Source organism: Pleurodeles waltl, chromosome 7 (genome assembly GCF_031143425.1).
Source record: "Pleurodeles waltl isolate 20211129_DDA chromosome 7, aPleWal1.hap1.20221129, whole genome shotgun sequence".
Lineage (NCBI taxonomy): Eukaryota > Metazoa > Chordata > Amphibia > Caudata > Salamandridae > Pleurodeles > Pleurodeles waltl.
In genome coordinates, this window is record NC_090446.1 from 55826107 (window position 1) to 55852457 (window position 26351).

At 45.1% G+C, this 26351-nt stretch overlaps 1 protein-coding gene across 1 annotated transcript in view; it reads right to left on the reverse strand.

Moving 5' to 3' along the window:
- Positions 1 to 17090: 17090 nt before the first annotated feature.
- Positions 17091 to 26351, reverse strand: part of LOC138247177 (killer cell lectin-like receptor subfamily F member 1) — a 62227-nt gene continuing 52966 nt past the window's right edge. Inside the window, exons 3-6 of the mRNA XM_069201922.1 lie at positions 22264 to 22374; positions 21410 to 21494; positions 20281 to 20393; positions 17091 to 18641 (exon numbers count right to left, since the gene is read on the reverse strand). Coding sequence (XP_069058023.1) covers positions 18518 to 18641; positions 20281 to 20393; positions 21410 to 21494; positions 22264 to 22298 — 357 coding nt within the window. The 5' untranslated portion in view covers positions 22299 to 22374 and the 3' untranslated portion in view covers positions 17091 to 18517. The remainder of the gene's footprint in view (positions 18642 to 20280; positions 20394 to 21409; positions 21495 to 22263; positions 22375 to 26351) is intronic.

A 26351-nucleotide genomic window follows, 5' to 3' on the forward strand; every position in this document is an offset into this window, starting at 1 on the left:
CCTCCTCGCTCCTCTGTAGGCTGCAGGCACAGTCTTCCAGCCTGCAGCCAATCCTGATGCTGCTCAAAGGTAAAAGGCAGGACATATACACTGTGTGTTTTATATGTCTTGGTAGTTGAAAACTCCTGAATTCTATTTCTACTGCCGTGAGGCCTGCTCCTTTAATAGGCTAACATTAGGGCTACCTTCATATACTATTGAGTAGTAAATGTTGATCAGAAAGGAGTAGACAGGTCATATTTAGTATGGCCACAATGGTAATAGAAAGCCCTGCTGTCTGGTGAGGTTGGATTTCATATTACTATTTTAGAAATTCTACTTTTAGAAAGTGAGCATTTCTCTGCACTTAAACTCCATCTGTGCCTTACAGCCTCTCTCCAATCCACGTCTGGGCTGGGATGGTTGACAGCTCCCTTGAGCATTTCACCCAGACAACCACAAACACAGGATGCTCAGTCACACTTGCACACATCTGCATACTGAATGGGTCTTCCTGGGCTGGAAGGGTGGAGGGGCTTGACACTTAGATTTCAAAGGCTAGTGGCCTGCCCTCACACAAAGGACTGCCACACCCCGTACTGGGACCCTGGCAGACAGAACTGTACTGAAAGGGGACCTTGTGCATATCAAAACCACTCATCGAAGTCACTCCCACTTTAAAGGCACTTTTGGGTATATAAACTGGGTCCCTGACCCTACCAACTCAGACATTTCTTGGGACAGACACTCTGAACCAGATCATGCAACCTGCCAAGAGGATCTGCCAGGCTGCCCAAAGGACTCTCCTGGACTGCTTTGCTGTTAAGGACTGCTGCCTTGCTGGTCTCTGGCTCTGCTGAGATGTGCTGTCCAAGGGCCTGAATTGAGCTTGCCTCCTGTTCCTGAAGTCTCGGGGCCAAAAAGACTTCTGTTCGAAAGGAACTCCTTGTGTATTGAAAATCGACGCACAGCCTGCCGGATCTGTCTCACAGCCTGCCTAGCGGTGAAAGGATCACTGCATCGCCGCTCCGGAATGACAGCTCAGCTTCCCAAGTGGAGATCGATGCAGTGCCAGCGTTGCGACCGGAACATCGACGCAGAGCCCACCGGATCGACACATCGCCAAACCAGAAAATGCCAGAACAACGCAGCACAACTTCCTGCGTGAGGAATTGATGCAGTGCCTGCTGAGCGACAGAACTCCACTGCATCACCCACGGGATCGACACAGCACCTGTGACTTCAAACAGCATGCCCAGGATTTCCATGCATCATCCCTGGGCGTCAAACGACCCCGCATTGCAAAGAGGATTCAAGCCTGCGTGCCGGAATTCGATTCAAAGTCCTTGCTGCCTGGAAAAGAATCAACCATTGTCTGTGTGTGCCCGGAAATCCGTTGCACACCTTCCTTTTTCCATGCATCTCCTCCACTGCGGTCTCTGTGCGTGTAATTTTGACAGATACCAGGTATCTTGTGCACACAAGAGACACGTAAGACTCTTTTTATCATTGCAAAAGAGATATTCCAACTTGTACTTATCAAATCTTGATCGTTTTGACCTTAACTCATTCAGATAAATATATTATATTTTCTAAACCCGTGTGGTGGCTTTTTGTGGTGTTCTCACTGTGTTATTGCATGATTTGTTGCACAAATACTTTACACATTGCCTTCTAAGTTAAGCCTGACTGCTCAGTGCCAAGGTAGCAGGGGGTAGGCACAGGATAGTTTGGATTGTGTGTGATTTACCCTGACTATGTCTGTGGTCCCTACTTGGACAAGGGTGTATACCTCTGCCTACTAAAGACCCCATTTCCAACACCTACCAACTTATGGTCTATTGTGCTAACTGAAATGAAAATCTCATCACAACAGAATCATCTTTGAGTTCAGTGCCAGTTGTGGATTCACTTCCGCACCCAGTGCAGATGCCAGTCAACCAAGGACCTGAAATGTTGACATCTTAAAGAAAACTGTTATGATGTTTGTTGACCAGCTTCTTTGACAACTTTTAAATGAGAGAGATTGGCCAATATTTACTATTTGGGGAAGGATTGAGATGAGGTGTTTGCAGAAGGAAGCAAACTATCCCTAGTTTCAAGGTCTCTGGCACTATCCCAGGGGTGAGACTGATGTTAAACAAGGGTTCCCATGGTCAGCAATGAAAGAGACCAGCTTCCTCAGCACAGTAACTGGGGAAGCATCTTCAGGGACTCAGGATTGAGTTCCTCGTCCACCCCATCCATCGCAGTGGGGAGAAAAAGAATTCTAGTGTGGCCCAGGCGAGGCATCAGGGGAGTAATAGAAGAATACCTTTAGAAGGTTGAATGTTTATTTTTCTTTAAATTTATATAGTTTAATAATGGCTTCTTTTTGTAGCGTACTGGCAGAAATATCCACAGAAAATTAAAGTATTCACAGAAAATTGTAGACATTCAAATAACTTTTGTATCGCCCGTCAGTTATTTTCTGCAATTGCAATATTTATAATAATAATAGACACTATCTCAACTAGCCTTCCTCCCCCTTAGCATGATTTCTCAAACTTGCAAGTTATAAGCTGTTTATTTTTTAAGATCTGGATTTCTGTCATCTTGGGTCCGAAACAAATTAGCCAATGTAGTATAAAACAGTTGAGAAGATGGCAGCTGAATAAAAAGGTAAGATGACTTTAAAAAGCAATCACAGTGGAAAACTGAGGAAGACAAGAATTTACAGAACATTACTATTACTATTACTATACTTTTGTCTGCGTAAGCCCACGTCTGGGCATAGCCAGTGCACTTAGGGAGGCAAATGCAAAAACATCTAGGTAATGGATAGAATGCTTGAATCGGTCTCATCCACTGACAATGCACATATGTGGATCCTGAGCTCACTGTGCCACTGGATTCAAGCTAGTCTGTCTCACAAGGGGTGATACCCCAAAACTGGTCCCAGGTTGCGTGTTTCCAGTCCAGGGGAAACCAGGCCTGGCAGTTTGGGCTGAACTGTTCCCATGGGGAGCAGGGTCAAGACTGATTTGCGTATGGCTGGATCCAAACTAGGGTGGTATGGTGGGCAAAATCAGTACGGATTGGGATGCGACCCAAGCAGTTGCCAGTGCTTGATATTAATTCAAGCATTCCAGCCCTCACCTTGTTGTTTTTGCGAAAGAGAATTCAGGGCACCATGATGGTTCAGTGTAGAAAAGTGCCATCTTTCTAGCATAGTTACTCCCACTTTTTGCCATATGTCAGTGTGTTTAGACTGTAGTTCACTGAGATCCTGCTCATCGGGACCCCAGGGACTGTGCTCTCTCTTCTAAATTTGGTTGCAGGTAAACTTTTATACCCACAGTTGGCACACTGGTGCACCCGTTAGTTAGACCTGACAGCCTTAGGGTGGTCATCCCTCAACATTTTGCATCTGTTGGACCTGGCTTTTTGACAGGGTCATCCCCAAACTTTTTTGCCTCCTTCCTCCTATTTTTTCTGACCTGTTGTTGTTGGCTTTTGACCTCTGGGCACCTTACCACTGCTAACCAGTGCTAAAGTGCAAATGCTCTCTGTGTAAATGGTACTATTGATTGGTTTATCCATGATTGGCTATTTAATTTACTTATAAGTCCCTAGTAGAGTGCACTATATGTGCCTAGGGCCTGTAGATTAAATGTTGCTAGTGGGCCCGCAGCACTGGTTGTGCCACCCACTTCAATAGCCCCTTAACCTTGTCTCAGGCCTGCCATTGCAAGGCCTGTGTGTGCAGTTTCACTGCCACTTCGACTTGGCATTTAAAAATACTTGCCAAGCCTAGAACTTCCCTTTTTCTACATATGTCATCCCTAATGTGTGCCCTAGGTAACCCCTAGAGCAGGGTGCTGTGTAGGTAAAAGGCAGGACATGTACCTGTGTAGTTATATGTCCTGGTAGTGTAAAACTCCTAAATTCGTTTTTACACTACTGTGAGGCCTGCTCCCTTCATAGGCTAACATTGGGGCTGCCTTCATACACTGTTGAAGTGGCAGCTTCTGATCTGAAAGGAGCAGGAAGGTCATATTTAGTATGGCCAGAATGGTAATATAAAGTCCTGCTGACTGGTGAAGTCGGATTTAATATTACTATTCTAGAAATGCCACTTTTAGAAAGTGAGCATTTCTTTGCACTAAAATCTTGTTGTGCCCTTCAATCCACGTCTGGCTAGGTTTAGTTGACAGCTCCTTGTGCATTCACTCAGACACACCCCAAACACAGGGTACTCAGCCTCACTTGCATACATCTGCATTTTGAATGGGTCTTCCTGGGCTGGGAGGGTGGAGGGCCTGCCCTCACACAAAGGACTGTCACACCCCCTACTGGGACTCTGGCAGACAGGATTGAACTGAAAGGGGGCTTGGTGCATTTCTTAGACACTCTTTGAAGTCACCCCCACTTCAAAGACGCAACTTAGTATAAAACAGGGCCTCTGCCCTACCTCATCAGACATTTGCTGGAGAAGAAACCTAAACCAGAAACTACATCCTGTCAAGAAGAACTGCCTGGCTGCTCAAAGGACTCACCTGTCTGCTTTTCTACAAAGGACTGCTGCCTTGCTGTTGGCCTGCTGCCTTGCTGAACTCTTGTCTGGCTGTGAAAGTGCTCTCCAAGGGCTTGGATAGAGCTTGCCTCCTGTTCCCTGAAGTCTCACGACCAAAAAGACTTCTCTTTTTCTCTTGGACGCTCCGTGCGCCAAAATTTTCGACGCACAGCTTGTTCCGCGGCAAGAAAAACGCCGCACACCGACACTGATCGACGCGACGCCTTCGGGACGACCGAAACTTTGACGCACGGCCTCGCAAGGACAACGCCGCCCGACTTCCAAGGAGAAATCGTCGCGACGCCTGCCGTGAGATCGAAACTTTGACGCACGGCCTCGCAAGGACAACGCCGCTCGACTTCCAAGGAGAAATTGACGCGACGCCTGCCGTGAGATCGAAACTTTGACGCACGGCCTCGCAAGGACAACGCCGCCCGACTTCCAAAGAGAAATCGACGCGACGCCTGCCGTGAGATCGAAACTTCGACGCGCAGCCCCGCAGAACGACGCGCAGCCAGAAAACAAGCAGGAAAATCCACGCACAGAGCCAGGACATCTGGTACTCCCCCCGATCCACAGAAAGAGACTGTCCGCGCGCCGGAAAACGACGCACGACTTCCCGCGTGGAGAATAACGACGCAAGTCCGTGTGTGCTGGGGAGAAATCGACGCACACACCAGTTTTCCACATATCTCTTCTCCTGTGGCCCTCTGAGGAGATTTTCCAGGTACTTTGAGCTTGAAAGAGACTTTTTTGCTTTTTAAAGACTTAAGACACTTTATATCACTTTTCAGTGATATCTTTACAAATTCATATTGCAACTTTGATTGTTTTGACCTGAAAATACACAGATAAATATTACATATTTTTCTAAACACTGTGTGGTGTATTTTTGTGGTGTTATATTATGGTGTTGTATGATTTATTGCACAAATGCTTTACACATTGCCTTCTAAGTTAAGCCTGACTGCTCGTGCCAAGCTACCAGATGGTGGGCACAGGCTGATTTTGGATTGTGTGTGATTTACCCTGACTAGAGTGAGGGTTCTTGCTTGGACAGAGGGCAACCTGACTGCCAACCAAAAAAACCATTTCTAACAGCCTCCCTCTACCTTTCTGGCACTGTTTTGCTGGTTTTATGACTCTGCCCACTTTACCACTGCTGTCCAGTGCTAAAGTGCATATGCACATGTACATGGTAACATTGGTTCCTACTCAGTTGCATACTTAAGTTACCTGTAAGTCCCTAGTAAAGTGCACTACATGTGCCCAGGGCATGTAAATTAATTGCTACTAGTAGGCCTGCAGCACTGATTGTGCCACCCACATAAGTAGCCCCTTAACCATGTCTCAGGCTGCCATTGCAAGGCTCGTTTGTGCAGTTTCACTTCCACTTCGACTTGGCATTTAAAACTACTTGCCAAATCTTAAACTCCCCTTTTTCTACACATAAGTCTCCACTAATGTAGGCCCTAAGTAACCCATAGGACAGGGTGCTATGTAGGTAAAAGGCAGGACATGTACTTAGGAGTTTTACATGTCCTGGTAGTGAAAAACTCATAGGTTGTTTCCACTAGTGTGAGGCCTGCTCCTCTCATAGACTAACATTAGAACTGCCCTCATATTCTCTTAAGTGGTAGATTCTGATCTGGAAGACGTAGCCATGTCTTGTTTGGTATTACCAGGATGGTAATAGAAAATCCTACTTACTAGTGAAGTTGGATTTAATATTACTATTTTAAAAATGCCACTTTTTAGAAAGTAGGCATTTCTCTGCACTTACTACCATCTGTGCCTCACAGCCTGTCTCCAATCCACGTCTGGTCTGGGCTGGTTGACAGCTCCCCTTGTGCATTCCACCAAGACAACCACAAACACAGGACACTCAGTCACATCTGCATTCATCTGCATACTGAATGGGTCTTCCTGGGCCGGAAGGGTGGAGGGGCTCACACTTACACTTCAAAGGCCAGTGGCCTGCCCTCACACAAAGGACTCACTCCTCCAAGCTCCTCCACCCCCAGGAATCCCGGCAGACAGGACTCTGCTGAAAGGGGAACTTGTGCATTTCAAAACCACTCTTTGAAGTTTCCCCCACTTCAAAGATGTTTTTAGGTATATAAACTAGCTCCTTGACCCCACCAAATCAGACACTTCTGGACCTACACCTGAACTCTGTCAGAGGAGCTTCCTGGCTACCCAAAGGACTCAGTTGGACTGCTTTGCTGGGAAGTACTGCTGCCTTGCTTGTTGCCCTGCTGACCTCTGACTTTGCTGGAAGGACTCTGCCTTCCCCAAAAGTGCTCTCCAAAGGCTTGGATTGAGCTTGCCACCTGTTTTGAAGTCTCAGCGACAGCAAAGACTTCACCAACTAGCTTTTAACTACTTTTCCTACTTCAGCAACGCCAGTTCAGCGACTACAGGAATGACTTCAGTGACACCAGCACCAACGCTGCAGCCTGCTCCAGCCCTGTGGACATCGCAGCATGCAATGACCGCAGCCTGCAATGGAAGTCTGAAAATGCTGCTACACCGCTGATGTCACGCAGTCATCATGGCACTGCGAAGTCAACACATCCCGTCTTGACTGACTGGATCCATCGACCCCCATTGGGTCACAAGGGACAGACTCATCGCCATTAATGCCACACCAACTCCCCCTGCAACCGGATGGAACCATCGCCTCACCTCCACCTACCTCGCAGGGGTGGAACCTACGCCTTCTCTCCCCAGACGGACCAGCAACGCTTCATCTCTGCGACTCCGTGCGGCATCTTTGTTTTCAAAAGGTACTGTACTTGCAGGTCCATGCGACTCCGTGACCGGTGCCTGTGGTGTTGGATTATTGGGAACTACTCTGTCTGTGACACCATGATAGCCACAGTTGGAGCTAATGTGTTTCTTAGGGCTTTAGTGGGATTTTATCTTTAAAAATTAATAACTGTGCTTGTGTACTTTAGATTTTCATCATTTCAACCTTTTGTTCAGATAAATATTATCTATTGTTCTAAACCTATGTGGTGGATTTTTGTGGGGTTTCCACTGTTACTGTATAATTTATTGCACAAATCCTTTACACATTGCCTTCTAAGTTAAGCCTGACTGCTCAGTGCCAAGTTACCAGAAGGTGGGCACAGGATCATTTGGATTGTGTTGTGACTTACCATGACTAGGATTGTGGTCCCTACTTAGAAAAGGGTGTATACCTCTGCCAACTAGAGACCCCATTTTTAACACCATGTAAGTTCCCTAAGATATGGTACTTAAGTACCCAGGGCATTTGTACATCAGGGGTGTCCCATGGGCTGCAGCATGCATTGTGCCACCCATGGGAGCCCATGCAAACTGTGTCTTCAGGCCTGTCACTGCAGCCTGCTTGAAATGGTGCATGCACCCTTTCACCACCAAACCTGGTCACTGCACTGTAACACTATAAGACACCTGACTGGTAGGCCCTTCAGCCCAAGGGAGGGGTGCATGTCCCTAAGTATTGTGTAGCCATTTTAGCTTTAGCTCCATGCACGTTATTGTAGCACACTAGGCCTGCCGCTGTGCACTTTGACCTACATATATTTTATTCAGCTTTGTTTATTATTTTAACAATAGCCACTTTTTGAGGTCTTGTTTTATTTCTCTCTATCTAGCTGTTCTTTGCTTAGTCTAGCACTACGTTCTCAAACAAGACATTCTTGTTCACTCTGTGCTTCTTTCAAGGCTGCAGTGAGATAGGTTGCCGGTGAACGTGGTTACTGTTTTGTCTCTGGTATTCATAGAAACACACACATCCTTACGTAGGTACATTTTCTCAGAACATCAGCTGTTTTTTTATAAAAACACTTCCATGTCTCATACACGTTAAAGGGAGATTCCAGCCAGATGACCACAACTATATGCTGATTGCTGAACACTTCGGCTACAGCTGCTTATGCAGACATCAGGCCTTTGCTCAGGTATGGGGGAGGATGTCTTACCCGGGAGACCTGAAGGGAACAAGAGTTTAACATGCTGTACTTTAATATAGCCTAGGTAGGAATTAGTCTGTTGACTCTAATGACAATATGGTAGCACTATTTCTATGCTTTACTCTCCTTGTCACAATTTTAAAATGTCATGCTATGTCGTCCTGGTTATTGTAGTACATGCTTTCTTATCTATGATGCAGTTTCTTCATTAAAACCTTATTGAAACACATACTCCCCCTGTTTGTCATTGTATATGTGAGACCATTGTAACTGAGAGAAACAGATGAGATCTGAGTGACCACGATTACCCTGAGGAATCAATTGTGTCATGCACTTGGATGCCAAATCCTTTCTGCTCTTCGGTAGAGATGAGGCACTGCTAGTTAGCCAAAGCAAAAAATCAGATTGGTTAAGACTCAATTTCCCACACCGCAGGCTATTCTGCCGCTCAAATCCAGTAGTCTTATTAGAATAATGAGAGCCAAGGAGACAAGTGTGAGGGTACCCCTGTATAAGCAAGATGCTCTTACAGACCCCAGGCTATATCCTGGACTCTGTAAGTGTTGAGAAGTCATCTTAAGGTATGTAGTGGACACTGGTCAACATAAGTGGTCCAACTACATAATGGCTTCTCCTAACCTATCAAACATGTTAGAATCATGAAACTACATTGATTACAGTGTTAGTTGCATGATAGCATGTTTTTTGGGGGTTCTTTAGAGCCTCAGTGCTGCCTTACGGGGGATAGGTGCCAGCCCGTGCTGCTGCTGACCCCAGACACTGGTCTGCCCTCCCGCTGGTGAGCCTGCCTCAGGCCTGGGAGGCAGAACAAAAGATTTCTTGTAAAGGAGAAATGTGACCACCTCCCCCTGCTTATTAGGTGTGCAAGGGATGTGTGGGGTGGCTTCTGAGTGCCACCAGACTGCTTTGAAGGGCACATTTGTTGCCCTCCTTGCATATTCTGGTTTGCACTAGTTTAGGAACCCCCCAGTTCCTGCACTGCAGCAAAACTACACAAAGGAAAGGGGAGTGACCACCCCCATGTCCAGCTCCTCCCCTATGGAAGTGCACAGAGCTCTGCTAAGTGGCCACTTGATTCTACTGTCTTGGAAAGAAGATGGGCAGAGGCCCCTGGGAGCATCTGACTGCTTAGGCCAGGTAGATGATGTCCCTGACCCCTTCTGATAGGTGGGTCACTTCAGAGAGTGACAAATCCCCTTTTAGGGTTACTTGAAGGCTCCCCCGTGGGTGGGTCCTCAGATTTGTCAAACCAGACTCTGCTCCTGGCCTCTGGAATTGCACGTCTGTTTCTGGTGGGAAAGCTCCAATTGCAACATTGTTTTTCTGGATCCTGCAAGAATTCTGCAACATCCAAGGCTGTGCATCCTGCAGGGTCATAAGGACTCAGCACCTTGAAGCACAAATTAATCTCCTTTGGAGTGAAGGAGTCATTCCCCTACAACATCAGTCACATCAAGACAAAATGGACTGGCTGGTGGGGTCTGCTGTTCCATGAACATTGGAGGGCTCTCCTTCACAGGTGGTGAGTCTGTGGCTTCCTCTGGGCCCTGCTTGTCCTCTGACCAACTTGGAAGACTGTGGTCTCCTGCCACTGGACTGGAACCGCTGTGCACCGCAACTGTTGCACTTGTCAAGACTTGATGACTCTTCCTCCAGGAGATCTTCAGGAGGCCAAAAAACCCCAGCCTCCAGCACTCTGTAATTCGAAGATCAGCCCCACTCCTGCAACTCCTATGACGTGGGGTTTCTGTTTTGTTGTGCTGCTGAGGCCTGCTTGTGACACCCTGAGTCCATCACCTGTGGGTCACTTGTGGAGGCTCCATCGACTTCTGCTGGCCTTCCTGCGTGCTGAGGCCCAGCCCTGACTTCCCTTCCTGGGTAGAGTCTCCTGGACCTTTCTGGTCCCCAAAACGTTGCAAATATTTCTTCAGTTCCTGCTTGCATGTGCCAGTGCTTGTTGGTGACCTGGCTGGTCACTGATTCTCCTGCAATCTGGGAACCATCGAGGGAGAGCTCATAGATGACTACTGGGACCTTTTGCAGCTCCTGGGCTCCGCAGCTGGACTGCTTCCACCACCTTGCAGAAACATCACCTGTAGGAGGGTGGGCATTGCACCTGCACCATCTGGGCACCTCTAATGGTGCTGGACTATGTCCACTTCCTTTACAGGTCCTCCACATCTGGAATACGTCCCTGGGTTCCACTGGCCTGGTCCACAGGTCGTGACAGCAGCTGGAGAATCCAAGGCATCCATTGACTGAAGATAGAGTCTCTTCTCCCTTTTGCATCTGGGTCCCCTGGTGTAGGTACTCCTGTCTTGTGGGTATCCATGGGTAGGGGCACTTTCTAACCTTCCTCTGGTCTGTTAGTTTCCTCAGGGTGTACTGGGAAGGTTCCTGAATCACACAAACTCCAACCACTACTCCCTGTGTTGGCCTGTGGGACGACTGGGTGGGTTACTACCTTGAACCTGGTCGCTGGGGATACTTACATCTGGTGTTTTCATCTACCCCCAGCCACTAGCGAAGTGCCACACTTGCCTTGGTTGGGGTTCACTATTTCACATTCCACTTTCTTAATATATGGTTTGGCCCTCCCATTGGGCCCTGTATATTTTATGCTATTTCTGTTGGTTATTTTGGGTATATATTGTGTGTACATATCTCCAAAGGGGAAATACCAATGCTAGTCTAGTAGTAGTGCTGTAATAAAGTATCCTTTATACTTGCAATACTTGTGTGGTTCATTCTTGTGAGTGGGTTACTGCTGACTACTGTGGTATTGCAAGTGCTTTACATTCCTCCTGGATAAGCTCAGCTGCTCGCCTCAGCTACCCTAAGAGAGCTGTTGCTATCTAGACACCTATTCATTATCACTGTGGGTTGCCTGGACTCAGTATAGAATGCCACACCATATGTGTACACCATAAACTGAGGCTGCCTCCTACATTCAGCACAGAAGGAGGGTGGCAGGAGCGCTTAGAATGTTAACACCTCCTGGCAGGTGGGGGACTGAAGAATTGCTAGGGTACACCCTCCTTCGAAATTGACATCAAATACACATGGAGTGCCCTAAACAAAGAAGACCTTTAGCAATGTAATACTCAGTGAAAAAAAATCCAATTTAAAAGGCAAAATTGATCATTCTCACAGAGGTGGCATGCTTCATCAAGGGGGTCCTGCATGCAAAGGTGGAATTGCACCAATGTGGGCTCTACCCTATGGATTGAATGAGATCTCTTGAGGATGGGACAAGTGGGAAGTAATTCTCAATGAACTGGTGTGAGTGCAATATTTAAGTGTGGTAGAAGCAGTGTCATTTTAAGGATTGGGGTGTGTGGGAGTGGGTGGGCCCAAATGAGAAATATTCTGGGGTCCCTCTTCGGAACAGCTTTGAAATGTTATTACCCATTTTCTCCATGATGCACCATGATGCAAACTATTGAACTATATTTTAAAGACTGAGATAGAGAAATAGACAGAAATACAAAATAGTAAAACGTCAGTTTTCCAGGGCCCCCTTGGAAGGTGGGGGGCCTGGGCAATTGTCCACTTTGCCCATGCCTTAAAATGTCTCTAGTTGGTGATGGTAAGTGTGAAAAATACTTCCTGGTGGATGTAAACACTCTATTAAAGTCCCCAGCGGGTAAAGTTACAAATGGTTAGGGGAATAGTTCATCCTTTTAAAAAAGGCCAACATGTTTCAGCCCCATTTAATGCACTTGATTGGCTTAGTGGGCTTTCTTCAGGACCTTCCCTCTCTTATGATAACTCCCAATGGGTGTACCAAAATATATTAGCTATTGACAATGTAACATAAAGATATCTCTACACAACATCTAGGCCACCACAACCGAACATGCCTGCTGAGACTGCTAAGTAATATTACTCCATTGTATAAATGTGAAAATGTCATATCCATTTAACTTTTAGTGGCTGTCCAGGAAAATCTATGAAAGAACAGTGAGAGGGCAGAGTCCTGATATATTTGTCAACTATTTCAGTCTGTTAAAGAAATGTAAGGAAATCTTTTTGATACTCTATCTTTCAAAGATTTTGACATTTGTTTGAGAAACATCAAAATACATTACATTTTAGCTTTATTCTGAAGATTTCTTTAGCTTCTTCCTGTACGCTTGAACCTTATTTCTAGCAGATGATGAATACATTCATGCAGATTGTCATGAATTTTCTGAAAATTTTGACTGCCTCCAGATATTGGTTTTCTTGTTGTTGATCCCAGTTCTGTCTCCAGCCTGTGGACACCTCAGTCTATAGATGCTCCCGGTAATGCAATGTCATTTACGGCAACATCGCAAAAGAAGAGCAGCTTGGTTCCTAAGGCCCTGCTACTATCTGACTGGGTCAGAGACTGAATTAGAGTGAGTGTGATGTGGAAAATTACATTACAATATGAACAATATATCTCTATGTTTTGAAACAAGAAGATAAACTAGCTATCAATCGAAAGCACCCCTTTCCTGACACTAAAATCTTGCTTCTACTAATAATGCATTTGGGTTGAGTTCAACGTGTCATGATGTCCATTGATCTAAACAGAGAACTTATTGAGGTTTACTTGTGAAGAGATTATGAAGTTGGGGAGGTGGAAATCTGACTGCTGCGAGCAATGTGTTAGGCCAATGTAGTCGTTGGGCTAATTTTTTCCATGTTTCAAATGTTTACCTGTAAAGGTTGTGTTGAGGATCCAAGGAGAGAACACTTTGATATTTGTATTTGTGGTCACGCTTGTATAAAATCGGTGGCATGTCAAGCGGAGACGAGGAGATTTGGAAAGAAGTTGGGCTTTAACACCACTAGCTTTCAAGTGAAGTAGCTTGGGAAAGGGTGTCTGGGTAGGCATGAGTTACTACAAAAATTGGACTCTGTCATGTGGCACTTTGTGGAGGCAATTGTTCAGCCTCTCCTGTAATGCTGATTACGCTAGAGCAGTGGCTCCCAACCTGTGGTCTGGGGGTCCATGAGCCTCCTCAGAAGGTCTGTGACTGCTTAGAAAATTAAATATTAACAGATTTAAAAAGTATATCTAAATAAGGTGGCTAAATGTACGGTTGTAAATGTTAAAAATTACTGTAAATGTCAAATCATTTGAAATTGGAGGCTAAAAATTACATTAATATCCTCAGACTGATTTGTGGGAACTGCACAGGTGCATCACGTAGAATATAGTATGGACGGTGTGTGGCTTCAATTCAATTTAGAAAAGCTCCAACTTTCCTATTAAAATTAACAAATATAATTTTTATTTTATTGGTCTGCAAATAAAAAAAAAACTATGCTATAATTTGTGTGTTTTTGATGAATGCTTGTTTCTGCATTTCTTGTGTATAGTTTTGTGGTTCAAATCATCGACAATGTTTAGGCCGGGGTCCCTGACTTCCATTAAAGACTCAGTGGGGGTCCCTGACTTCCAGTAATGACTCAGAGAGGGTCCCCGGCTTCCAGTAATGATTCATTGGGAGGTCCTCAGTTCCAATAATGATTCAGTGGGGTCCCTGACTTCCAGTAATGACTCAGTTGGGGGTCTCCAGATATCAATAATAATTCACTGGGGGTCCAAGAGTTCCAGGAATGACTGTAGGGATCACTGACTTCCAGTAATGACTCAGTGGGGTTCCCTGACTTCCAGTAATGACTCAGCAGGAGGTCCCCAGTTTCAATAATGATTCAGTGGGGGTCCCTGACTACCAGTAATGACTCAGTGGGAGGTCCCCAGTTCCAATAATGATTCAGTGGGGTTCCCTGACTACCAGTAATGACTCAGTGGGAGGTCCCCAGTTCCAGTAATGATTCAGTGGGGGTCCCTGTCTTCCAGGAATGACTCAGCGGGAGGTCCCCAGTTCCAATAATGATTCAGTGGGGGTCCCTGGCTTTCCGTAATGACTCAGCAGGAGGTCCCGGTAATGATTCACCGGGGGTCCCTGACCACCAGTAATGACTTAGCGGGAGGTCCCCAGTTCCAATAATGATTCAGTGGGGGGGGTCCCTGACTTCCAGGAATGACTCAGCGGGAGGTCCCCGTTCCATTAATGATTCAGTGGGGGTCCCTGGCTTCCAGGAATGACTCAGTGGGAGGTCCCCAGTTCCAGTAATGGTTCAGTGGGGGTCCCTGGCTTCCAATAAAGACAAAGTGGGGTCCACAGAAGTCAAAAGGTTTGGAACCACTGTCCTACAGCACAGTAGTGCCAGAGCTGTCATCAGATGACTTTCTCTCAATAGGGTAATCACCCCGCCTCTGGCCTGCGTCCGCAACACTGGTGGGCAAACAGGCCCTTGGGAGCCGCACTGAGAATGTGCCACAAATAGAAGGTGAACTGTTAGTGCATCTCCTGAAGCCAGCCCACTGAGTGGGACAAAAGGAGTTTTCAGGACTTGAATAAAGTTTGGCTTTCTTGATGATCAAGGTGAGCGCTGCGGGAAAGGATGGACTCTGGGGGATTGAAAAGTCAAAACTAGCGTAGCAGTGTTGGACTGCACTTTGGGATGTTACTGATGGATGCAACTTTGGCGTGATGAGAGGGTATTGTTGTAAATGGGAATGTTTAAGGGCTTTCTTGAGGGACTGGGATGGTTGGCTTATTAAACTGTTTAGTGTGGCCAAGGCTTTTTGACTGTGTGGCAGGCGCCAAGGGAACGTTGCCTGATTTATGCACCGGTCTCATTGAAGCGGCCTTTTTCACATGAAGTGAGACTTGAGTGGTTTCTGGATGCGCTTCCCACTCTGTTCAGGAATCTCTTCTTGGCGCATCAGTGAGAAGACACCAACATAGGAAACTGTGATCCAATATGAAGGTTTGAGTGAGGATGAGTCTCTCCTTCCAGCGGCGCCTCTCTGCGCTCACATCTGTTTGGGCCTCACTGAGCCCAGAAGAACAATGGAGACTGTAAACCAGGACTCAGACAGAAAAATATTTGTTTGAAAGCGGGGTAAAAGCTGTAACGTGCAATTCCTTCAAATTCACAGTACATTCCCTACTTTGACTAGTTTATTTTAAAAATTGTAAACCAAATATTTATGTTCTGGAATCATTCCAAAATGCTGTCTCTTTATAATTCTCAATCATGCTAAAAATATGCTCTTCTAGCGTCATTAGTCTATTTTGTAGCATCAACTTAAATTTAAAAAACCTTTTTTTTCTAACCTTTTGTGTTTCGAGATTGGTAAAACGTTGATGTGCCTCAGTTTATTCTGTGTTTTTAATCCTACACTGCCATCTATTGGTAGATTTGATAAATGCAAGGTTGGTTCATATATTTTCACGTCCATTGATTGATTTATTGATTTAAATCTTTTCTCTTTTACTTCTTATATTTCTGATCCTTGCCCATGATTGACATGCGTGTGTCCCTGTAACTTGAGCGTGAGGTCAGCCTTATGACCCCTGGGGTCCTCTCCTTTTTCCTGGGTAGAAGAGAGAGAGAAGCCTGTATCCTTCGGGGCTCTTCTCAGGTCACAGACAGCAGGTTCAGTGCCCCTCTGATTCTTCCACAGGTCCATTAGTGCTCTGAGGCGTGTACTGGGGGTGCCACAGTTATGCCTGGCAGCAGCTTGTGGTGGGGGGTGGCACTAGGATATGCTACAAAAAGTGGGTAGGGTCCCCTTTGGAACTTTCGCCCCATTGGTAAGGGAGGGGCCAGGAGTCACGCCCAGCCAGAATCTGATGCCAGACATTCTTGAAGAAGTGACTCCAAGGGTCATTTGGCTGACCTCCTGGTCCAAACTACAGGTTCACAACAAGCTACAACTCCTAGGATGTAGAATAACTGATTATTTACTTGTAGCCCTAGTTCTTTATCGCAAGCTTCTTTACTGAAGTCATAAAATAGAATACTTCTCCTCTGTGTGCAGGGATCCAGAAACACTTATATTCAACATATCAGACAGAGACAGATTGAAGAGTTCAGCATGAGAAAAAGCAGCGAATCGTCTCCAAAATGTCTACCCAGGCAAAATTCCCCACCCTCCTCAAAACTACACCTCAGTACGTAAACACAGTGCACATAGTCCAGACAGACACATCTGTAGTGGCAAACCGCAGCTTTCTGTAACTCATCACTTTTAGACTCAAAGTAGTAGTTGCTCACCCTCATGAGCCAGCAGCCAATCACACCTAACAAGAAAAATCCATAAAATAAAGGAGGCAACATCAAATCAATTTACGCATAGTATTTAATTCCATGATCACCAGAACTCGAGAAATGAAGTCCATGTCAAAGAGCTGGAGAAATCCATGATTAAAACACTTTTTTTTCAACATGATTATTTTTAAAACATAGAACAGCTGATGCATTTCCTTCCTACATAATCAGGACTTTCTGAGGGCTGTAAAATTCAAATTTAACAAAATCAAACAATACATTACAATGTTTAAAAATATTATGTACAGGATGCAGGCTTTGTAAATACTTCAGTGTACCCTCGAAAGTTATTTTTAGACATTTTGTTATAATTAAATACACATATATGTATATATATATATATATATATATATGTATATATGTATATATATATATATATGTATATATGTATATATAGTTAGGTTTCTTTTTTTTTTTTACTTTCAGGAATTTGTTTGTTTTTAAATACATGGTCAGTGAAGAGGATGTGATTCTTTGGTTTCTGAGTCTAAATTTGCACTAGAAGCTTCCTGTTAACCCCACTTCAGTATGTCAGGCAAAGACTTGTTTTTTTCAAGTTTGTGCACGTGGGACAGATTTATCATCATTTGATGCAATGCTGAAAGACAACTTGCTGCAATGGGTCAAATGGAGAGGGCAGGAATGTGTCATATCTATAAAGATATGGCACATTCATGATCTCGCACTCCTCTGACACACTTTGTGCTGCCTAGGGTCAACCCGGGAACCCTTGCACCATGTTGCAAGGGGGCCTGTATTGCAGGCAGGATTGTTTATGTGCATGAGGGACACCTTAGACAGACAGCTAGGAGAAATAAAGATATTTCTCCTCATTGCGCCTCTATCAGAAAGGTTTACAATTTTGACATATTCCCAGGTTCACCAGTCTTGGTGAAACTGTGAATGTGTCTAAATACATGGGTGGAAGCTTGGAAACAACCACGCTCCACCCATGCAAAGCCTTCCCAGCACTGTGTCACACAAGGATTTAACAAGCTGTGCAGTGCACTCCCACACTGCTTTGGTGACCCATTTGTGACGGTGGGCTCCAAAACCCAACGCCAGATTCATATTGCACCCGTACCTCTTCCTTTCTGAATGTGGCCACAGAACTTGTCCTTTGTGTGATGCTTGGATGTTTCATAATCCCTTTGAATTCAGAGATGTAATATTGGTGGCAGCGCCTCCAGTCTGAAAATCACAGTGTGTTCTTTTTCTTCACATTTATGAGTGTAAAGTGGTCGGATGGTCCCTTGGGACTGAAGATGTTATTATTGAAGAATGAGTTGCTGCTGATGAGAAGCGCCCGGCTCTTCTATAATTTATAAAGACACCACCCTAAGGAATGGTGGATGAAAATTTACAATGACGACTGAAAGTCATTCTCAACTCAGGATTATTTTAGAAAGATATTAAGAACTCATGACAATTTGAATTTTAGTTCAACCCATGAGCGTTGCTGAGAATTTACCTGCATCAAGACTGAAACTGTTGCTCGTCTCATAGAGGAGACCCCCTGAGGTGGGAAGGAGGTCCAGTGTAAAAGAACCTTCCTGTTATATTATCCCCATTTTGATTTTATGCTAAAAGGTAATCATTCAAAATGTCCTTTTGCATCTAACAATGACCTCCATGATGACCTTCAGGACTGGTAGGTGAACACTGATGGACATGGTGTGTGGTGAAGGCCTTCACTCAGTTTGTGGCTGCCTCCTCAACTCTGCCTGGGATGGTAGCTTTGGAGGAGTCTTGAGTCGCACTTCTGCCAGTCGGGCCACTTTTTGTACCTTTCGACATGGCTGCCAATAGATGTTGGTTCACAGCTCAAAGAAGGCATCCCTCATGGCGTTCTTGCTGTCATCTCACAGATCCAGTTTAGCTTGCTGCTGCAGCTCTCGGAGGTCAGGCTCCCTCTCTTTGTGGAGGCACAGCTGGTTTCCTCAGGACCACTGTGGATGCTGAACCTGTCAAAAGAATTAGTGAGGAAGTTAGACAATTCTTCGGTAGAAAACTAAATCACCCTTACCGTGTAACGACTCGCCTTTCAGTGTGTGTGGTAGGTTTCGAGAACAGCTTTCAAATTCACTCCTAATTGTCCATGTGTTGAAACCCTAAAACACTGACAGCAAACACCAATAATAGCTAATGCCTGCCCTAATGACAATGTGTTCAAATTGATATTTTTTTTTAATGTATTATTGTACGTTGATTAATAAAAAAAAATCATGTGTGACCATCAGCCGTAATAGGAACCCACCCCCACCTGAGACCCGTTGTATTATTCTTTGTTGGTTGAAACATATAGAAGTTGGGTTATTGGCTTTTTAGTGTCATTTATTCTGACAGTTTTTTGACACTATAAAGGTTTGCCATGAGTGAGTGCATCTCACTGTTGTACCTAAAATTATGATTCACACATCTTGCTGGCCTAAGTATGTAACAACAGTGCACCTAAAACTTTGAAACCCACACCGGCCTTAATCCTGGAGATCACTGTATTCTGCTTAGAATGGCAGAAGATAGGGCGTGATGTTCTAGAAATATTTAAAATAGAGGAAGTCGATGAAAAATAAAGAGGCTGCCCTCCAGCTTTACTCCTTTCTTCGAGAAGGTAATTTTTTGCAAGATTCAAACTCAGAGGATGAATCATGAGGCCCATTTGAAAAAGCGAGTGGCACACACAGCTTTGGAATTGTCTAGATGGGATCCCGTTCCTGGACACAGACCCTCATACCAGAATGATGGTACGGAGAGACTTCGTAGAAATGGAGAAAGGGTCAGGACCATGGCTCAGAGAAACACAAAGCCGAACAGTGTCCTTGGTGGGGGAATGGTTGGATAAATAAACTTCTTGATGGTTTTGCACGTTGTGTTTTAGGAATGAAGAAGCAGTAGGAAGGTTATGGGCTTCAGTTCTATGGATCCAGGTTTTTCTCAAAGTCATGGTCCATCTTCGAGAAAGTTCTGGAGAGCTAGAGGTGTTTACTTATGGATCACCCCCACCAGCCCACCCCTCTTTTGTATTAGGGGAGCATTTGACATTGATCAGAATGTAGGTCTGCTGCCAACTCTTCGGATTCTGGGCACTAGATATTGAGAAAGGCCTCTGGGCACCCTACCTACTGATGTACGGGTCAAGCAACAACCTACCTCATTGGCTTAGATGTTTTATTGCATCTTCTGCTTAGATCTGTGGGCTACTTGCCCTACCCAGTAGTGTGGATGTGTGGTACCCTGATGCACTCCTTCGGTTGCTGAATCCTTGGTTGATGGGCTAAAGTCATCCTTCCACCAGCCGACAAGCCGGTTTGTGTCCCAGATGTTCAGACTCTTATGTCACTGCTTCCTCGTGGATGTCTTGATTTGGATCAAGGCTAGAGAATGCATTTTGCAAATAAATGGTGGTATGGTTGCTTACAAATTCTTGGTGTGGTCCTGAAGGTATTGCTATGTTATTTAATAAGGCACATGCTAAGACTACGCACCTCCCAAGTAGTACCTAAGACTCAAGTCTGATATGAGCTGGTATTGATACTTCGTGTGAACAAGAATTACCATAGATGAAATACACACCATAAGTGCACCTTCATCATCAGCACTTACATGTGTTGGTTTAACACCAAGCCGTTCACCCAGGTCCACTTTCCTCCCAGTGCCTTGACTCGGAGTCCGATCCAGAGGAAGTTTTTGTTTCTTGTGATGTTGTTTATGAAATCCTGGCAAAAGTAAGATGAGAGTCTTTGGTTGGCAGGAGGATTTATTCACGCCCCAGGTGTTGAGGGTGATCTCCCCTCCAACACACGTCTGTGAAACAATATTGATCACCTCAATTATCCATATCCTGCAGCATAAACCACCTTATTCCTCCAAACTTAGCGTTTCTTATGTTTTGTAATTACAGAAACCATGTTTTGGGAACAAGATACATGTAATCCATTTCTTAGTCACCACTTTTAATTTTAAATATTTTTAAGCTGAAAACGTGAGGGTGAGTCCTGCCTATCACCCACAGAGTGGGGTACAACAAACCTGCATCACAAACTCTGGCTATACTATAAGGGAAGTGTAGCTTTTCATGCATCTGAAGCTCCTAGAATCTCATGCAGCTTTCCCAGCAGCAACACAGCACTGTGTGTAAAATGTTGAAAGATAAACCCCATAAATTCATAGTATTGGAAAAGTTCAAGATCTCATTATGGGTTCTACTATAACCGGTCTCTCAATAAGCCATTGTGTGAAGATCAAGCCAAAGAAATTACATGAGGACACACTGGACATCGTTCTTGAGATTTCTTAGCTTTCCCCCTGAATGTTTGAACCTTACTTCTAGCAGGGTATGAACACATTTCTGCAGATTTCAAATTTTTTTCTTAAGGTGTTGACTGCCTCCAGTTTGTGGTTCTCTCCTTGTTGGTCCCAGTTCTGTTTCTCGCCTGTGGACAACTCGGTCTATACTTTCTCTACTTAATCAATAACATTTAACCCCTGGGGCAGAACAGCGACCAGTCTTCTAACACCTGCTATTACTTTACTGGGTCAGAGAATGAATTGAAGAGTGGGTGTAACGTGGATAGTAACTTAACAGTGTGGATACATAGCATATATTTTGAAACAAGTAGCTACACTAGCTGTCAATAAACAACACTCCTTTCCTGTCACTAAAATCTTGCTGCTACTAATAATGCATTTGGATTGAGGTCCACGTGCCACCCGCTCCCATTGATTGACTCACCATTTCCTTATGGTCTTCGATCACCAAGAGCTGTGACTCCTTCGACAAACAGGCTTCCCGGCTGCGGCTCCAGTCCAGATACTCACTGGAAATGAAGTAGCACATTCCGTTAAAGAACACCCAGTACTCGGAGCACACGGCGGGCCCTGGCGGGAGCGTAGCTGGATGGGGCAAAGGAGGGATACGTTATTAAACTCAGGGAATCAGGAATGGGACATTTCAAAATGGGGGGAAATGTGATGCTAAATATGTCATTGTTCTCATGTTGCCCTTTGTGTTTCTACAAAGCTTTTGCTTTCTCATGTGGAAAGCCCAGCATGTTATGGACCCTCTCTGTTTACTTTTTGGCTTTCTTTTTCTTCTGTGGATGTCCTAATTAAATGATTACTCACTCTTTTGAATTCCCTTTCACTATCTATTACTGTCCGAAAAGCGGACCTCTGCCTTCAACACTGTCTAAAGATCGTCTCTGACATAATCGTGTGTGTGTTTCTGAAGCAAAGGGCCTAATTGAGAGTTTAGAGATATCCCATCTGCCATATTACGACTCCATTATATCCTATGGACATCCAATATGGCGGTCTGGATATCCATCACCTTTGTAGTTACCGGCCCGCCAAACTCAAAACCAGGCCCAAAGCTCGCTCATCTCCTTATACTCCCTCCGAAGCTCACCTCTTTGCTATATTCATTGTGATTCCAGTAGGTTGGGTTTTGTTCTTGTCAATTGCAAACCAAGAGTTCATTATCCTTCTGTATCTTCCTTTATTGCCAATAGGCTTCCCCTACACTAAGATCCCTCTCTCCTACATGTAATCAGAAACAGAAGATATGATGATGAGGTTTGAGGGTACCTGTGGCGGAGATCTGAGCTGGACTGCACTGGCATCGATCAGCGTGAGATACCACATCCTGCTGGTCAGCGGAGGTAGAGGTTGCGTCGCGCTGCGAGGAGCACTGAAAAGCTTTATCATAACAGACATTGCATTAGTTTAACATCCACTGTCCTACTCTCTGCCTAATTCAACGAGGTCCCGCCTCGGCCTGAGTGTTATTGCATAATATCATAATGTTGAGTGCGATACTGTAATTGTGTATGCCTGAAAGTGCTGCCACTCTACTCTAACCTTGAACGTCCTGCCATACCATAGAGGCCCTGAATGTAGCACCTTATTCTCCTAACCCTCTATGTGATAAAATACTCTCAGAGACCTGGATGTGGGGATTCCATAATATAAGAACCATCAATGTGACATCATGGTACAGTAGTGCTGAATGTTATGCACTACTGCCCCTATCATGAATCTAATATCATAACTGTATAATGCTGAATGTGATTCCATGATATACTGACCAGAATGTGATTCACTTACACCAGTGCTTAATTTGTGGAACAGTAAGTGCCAGGGCCCTCGTCAGGAGGCTGGTTTAGCTCACACCACCCACCACTAGTGCCAGCACAGCCAATGACAATACAAACTCAACTACTAACATCACACTCCCGCAAGTGTGACAATTCAGGTTATTCTAGGCCCCCTGAGCTATAATAATAGCTTGGGAAGCAAGCATGTCATTTTCAATGTATATTGAAATCATAAACAACTGCTGTTTTGCTCAACTCTAACTATGATAAACAGCACCGCCATGTGGCAGACTGTCGTAGGTGCCAGTGTTGACAATTTTGTTCCGGTGCCAAGCACCGGAAATCACCTGCTCAAATTAAGCACTGACCTACAACCAAATCCAGACCTTCTTTAGGGTGAGAAATTCAAACCACTTGTATACCTGATATCTCCTTCTCTCATAAAATAATGCACTGTTCTTAAGCACATGCAGCATAATTAGCATATTCACACTTCATGGCTACATTCCCTTTCTATACCAAACTTGTCAGCTCCATCTTGTTGCCCTAGATATTGGATTGTATCCTATTTACTAATGTGGGGTGTCAAAGGAGCTTGTGTTCTTTGAAAGCTCATCTTCATTTTAAACTGCAGCTGGTGCACTAATAAGCTGCAGCACAATATACACATTTGCAGAGAGTAAAAAAATGAGGGACTCATTAATATTTAAGATATCTTATTTAATATTTAATATCTCTCTCATTTACAAATTCCTATTACACACGTTCTCTTCATTGCTGCCTCTCCCATTGTCAAAGGCAAAGGCAAAGCCAGCAACTTACAGTGAATTTTTTTAGCATTTTTTATTTTTCCAGGCCTTATATTTTCATTCATCTCTGGACACGTGTTTCTGGGTTCATCCCTTCATCAGCAGAGAAACGTAGTTTGTTGTACTTTACCTCAGTAGGTGCAGCCAGTGCTGAAAGCGTTCCAGACATCTCACTTGTTCAAAGACCGAGTGCATGGCTGCTCAGCTGGTGCATAACACATGTACCTGATGGCACACTGGGATTGTATAGTTTATCACATTTTAGCATTAGTTCCTTGCTCAATTGACAGATGTTGTGCACGGTTTCACCCACACCCCCCACCGTCATATGAGAAACCTCCAGGCAGTTCTAATTTTTTATCCACAATTGTTGTGAATTTTGGCACTTGTATTTTTGTGTTTAGATTTGTAAACATGGGATTAGAAATTCCATGAATGTGAATGCACATTCCTTTTGGATAAAAACCAAGAAATGACTGAACATGTCACATGTGACGTTGCCACTTGGCAGCTGTGTATACCTATTTCTTAAGACAGCATCACCTGTTTTGTCCCACGGGCTTACTCTGATGCTGTAGTATTCTACTTTGGGTGAGAGGTGTTTGTACAGTTCCTGCCCATACGATACCTCTCTTCTGAAGGCGTCTGTCATTGCTCTATATTTCTCGTTGTATATCACGCTTGTGAGGGATGTTTGCATTACTCCTGTTTCCAGTGCTGTATCTGTTTCATGTTGGAGACCTCTACAGCTGCTGCTCATCTTTTCAAGTTTAGTGTGAGAGAAGTTTGCACAGTGGCTGCCCATGCTATGGCTGCTTTACTAGGGAGGCTTGCACTACTGCTCACTCTAATGCACTGATTTGAGAGCGATATAACTGCTGATGTCTATCCCAAACCTTTTCAGAGGAACGTTTGTATTGGTGTTGTGTGCCTGTACTTTGTGTGATGGCGGCCTGCACAGACTCTGCCTCTGATATGCCTGTTCTTTGTGTGATGGAGGCCTGCACAGCAGCTGCCTCTGATGTGCCTGTTCTTTGTGTGATGGAGGCCTGCACAGCAGCTGCCTCTGATATACCTCTTTGGATGAGAGACGCATGCAGTGCAGCGCCTCTGATATGCCTGTTTGTATGAGGGAAGCATGCAATGCAGCGCCTCTGTGTGCTATTCCTCTTCCGCATGAATCTGCATGAGCGTATCTCGCTCTCTTGCAATGCTGCTAGCTACGCAGTACCTGCTGCGAGTGCCTGAGTGAAGGTTGCACTGCTGCTGGCTCTGATATGCCTGTTTTGTATCAGACAAGCATGCAGTGCAGCGCCTCTGTGTGCTATTCCCCTTCTGCATGAAGGAGACTTGCACTGGTGCTTCTGCGCACAATCTGCATCAGCGTATCTCCCTCTCTTGCAATGCTGCTAGCTGCGCAGTACCTGCTGTGAGTGCATGAGTGAAGGTTGCACTGCTGCTGGCTCTGATAGGCCTGTTTAGTATCAGACAAGCATGCAGTGCAGTGCCTCTGTGTGCTATTCCTCTTCCGCATGGAGACTTGCACTGGTGCACAATCTGCATGAGCGTATCTCGCTCTCCATTGCACAGCTGCTAGCTGCGCAGTACCTGCTGTGAGTGAGTGCGTGAGTGAAGGTTGCACTGCTGCTGGCTCTGATATGCCTGTTTTGTATCAGAAAAACATCCAGTGCAGCACCTCTATGTGCTATTCTCTCCCGTACGATGGAGACTTGCACTGGTGCATTATCTGAATCAACGTATCTCGCTCTCCATTGCAAGGCTGCTAGCTGTGTGGTACCTGCTGTGAGTGCGTGAGTGAAGGTTGCACTGCTGCTGGCTCTGATATGCCTGTTTTGCAACAGACAAGCAGGCAGTGCAGCGCCTCTGTGTGCTATTCCTCTTCCGCATGGAGACTTGCACTGGTGCACAATCTGCATGAGCATATCTCGCTCTCTTGCAATGCTGCTAGCTTCGCAGTACCTGCTGTGAGTGCGTGATTGAAGGTTGCACTGCTGCTGCTTTTGATATGCCTGTTTTGTATCAGACAAGCATGTAGTGCAGCACCTCTATGCGCTATTCCTCTCCCGTATGATGGATACTTGCACTGGTGCGTCATCTGCATGAGCGTATTTCGCTCTCCGTTGCAATGCTGCTAGCTGCGCAGTACCTGCTGTGAGTGCTTGAATGAAGGTTTCACTGCTGCTTGCTCTGATATGCCTGTTTTGCAACAGACAAGCAGGAAGTGCAGCGTCTCTGTGTGCTATTCCTCTTCCGCATGAAGGAGACTTGCACTGGTGTACAATCTGCATGCGCGTATCTCACTCTCCGTTGCAAGGCTGCTAGCTGCGCAGTACCTGCTGTGAGTGTGTGAGTGATCTTTGCACTGCTGCTACCTATGTAGAGCTGCTTGTGAGACACTTGAGCAAGAACCTCGCTCCACTGATGCTTTGGTTACTGCCTGCTGCAGCAGGTGCTGAGAAGGATCCTGTGCACTTAGGCAGAAGGTCACAAATAACCCAGCAGGAGAAAGAACTGAGGATGTAGGGGTTCAGGGGAGTTAGGACTGGGTATGGTGACAGTCAATGACTAAGGAAATAAGACTTACAAAGAAGGGAAAGAGAAGCAAAGTAACAGCGGGGAGAAGGAACAAAGAAGTAGGGGCTACGGGAGAGACTATGAAAGAAGAAGGCAAATGTAAGAGGTAGAGAAAGAAAAAATGGAAACACCCCAGGGAGAGAGAGAATGAAAGGGATGAGGATGATGAATGAGA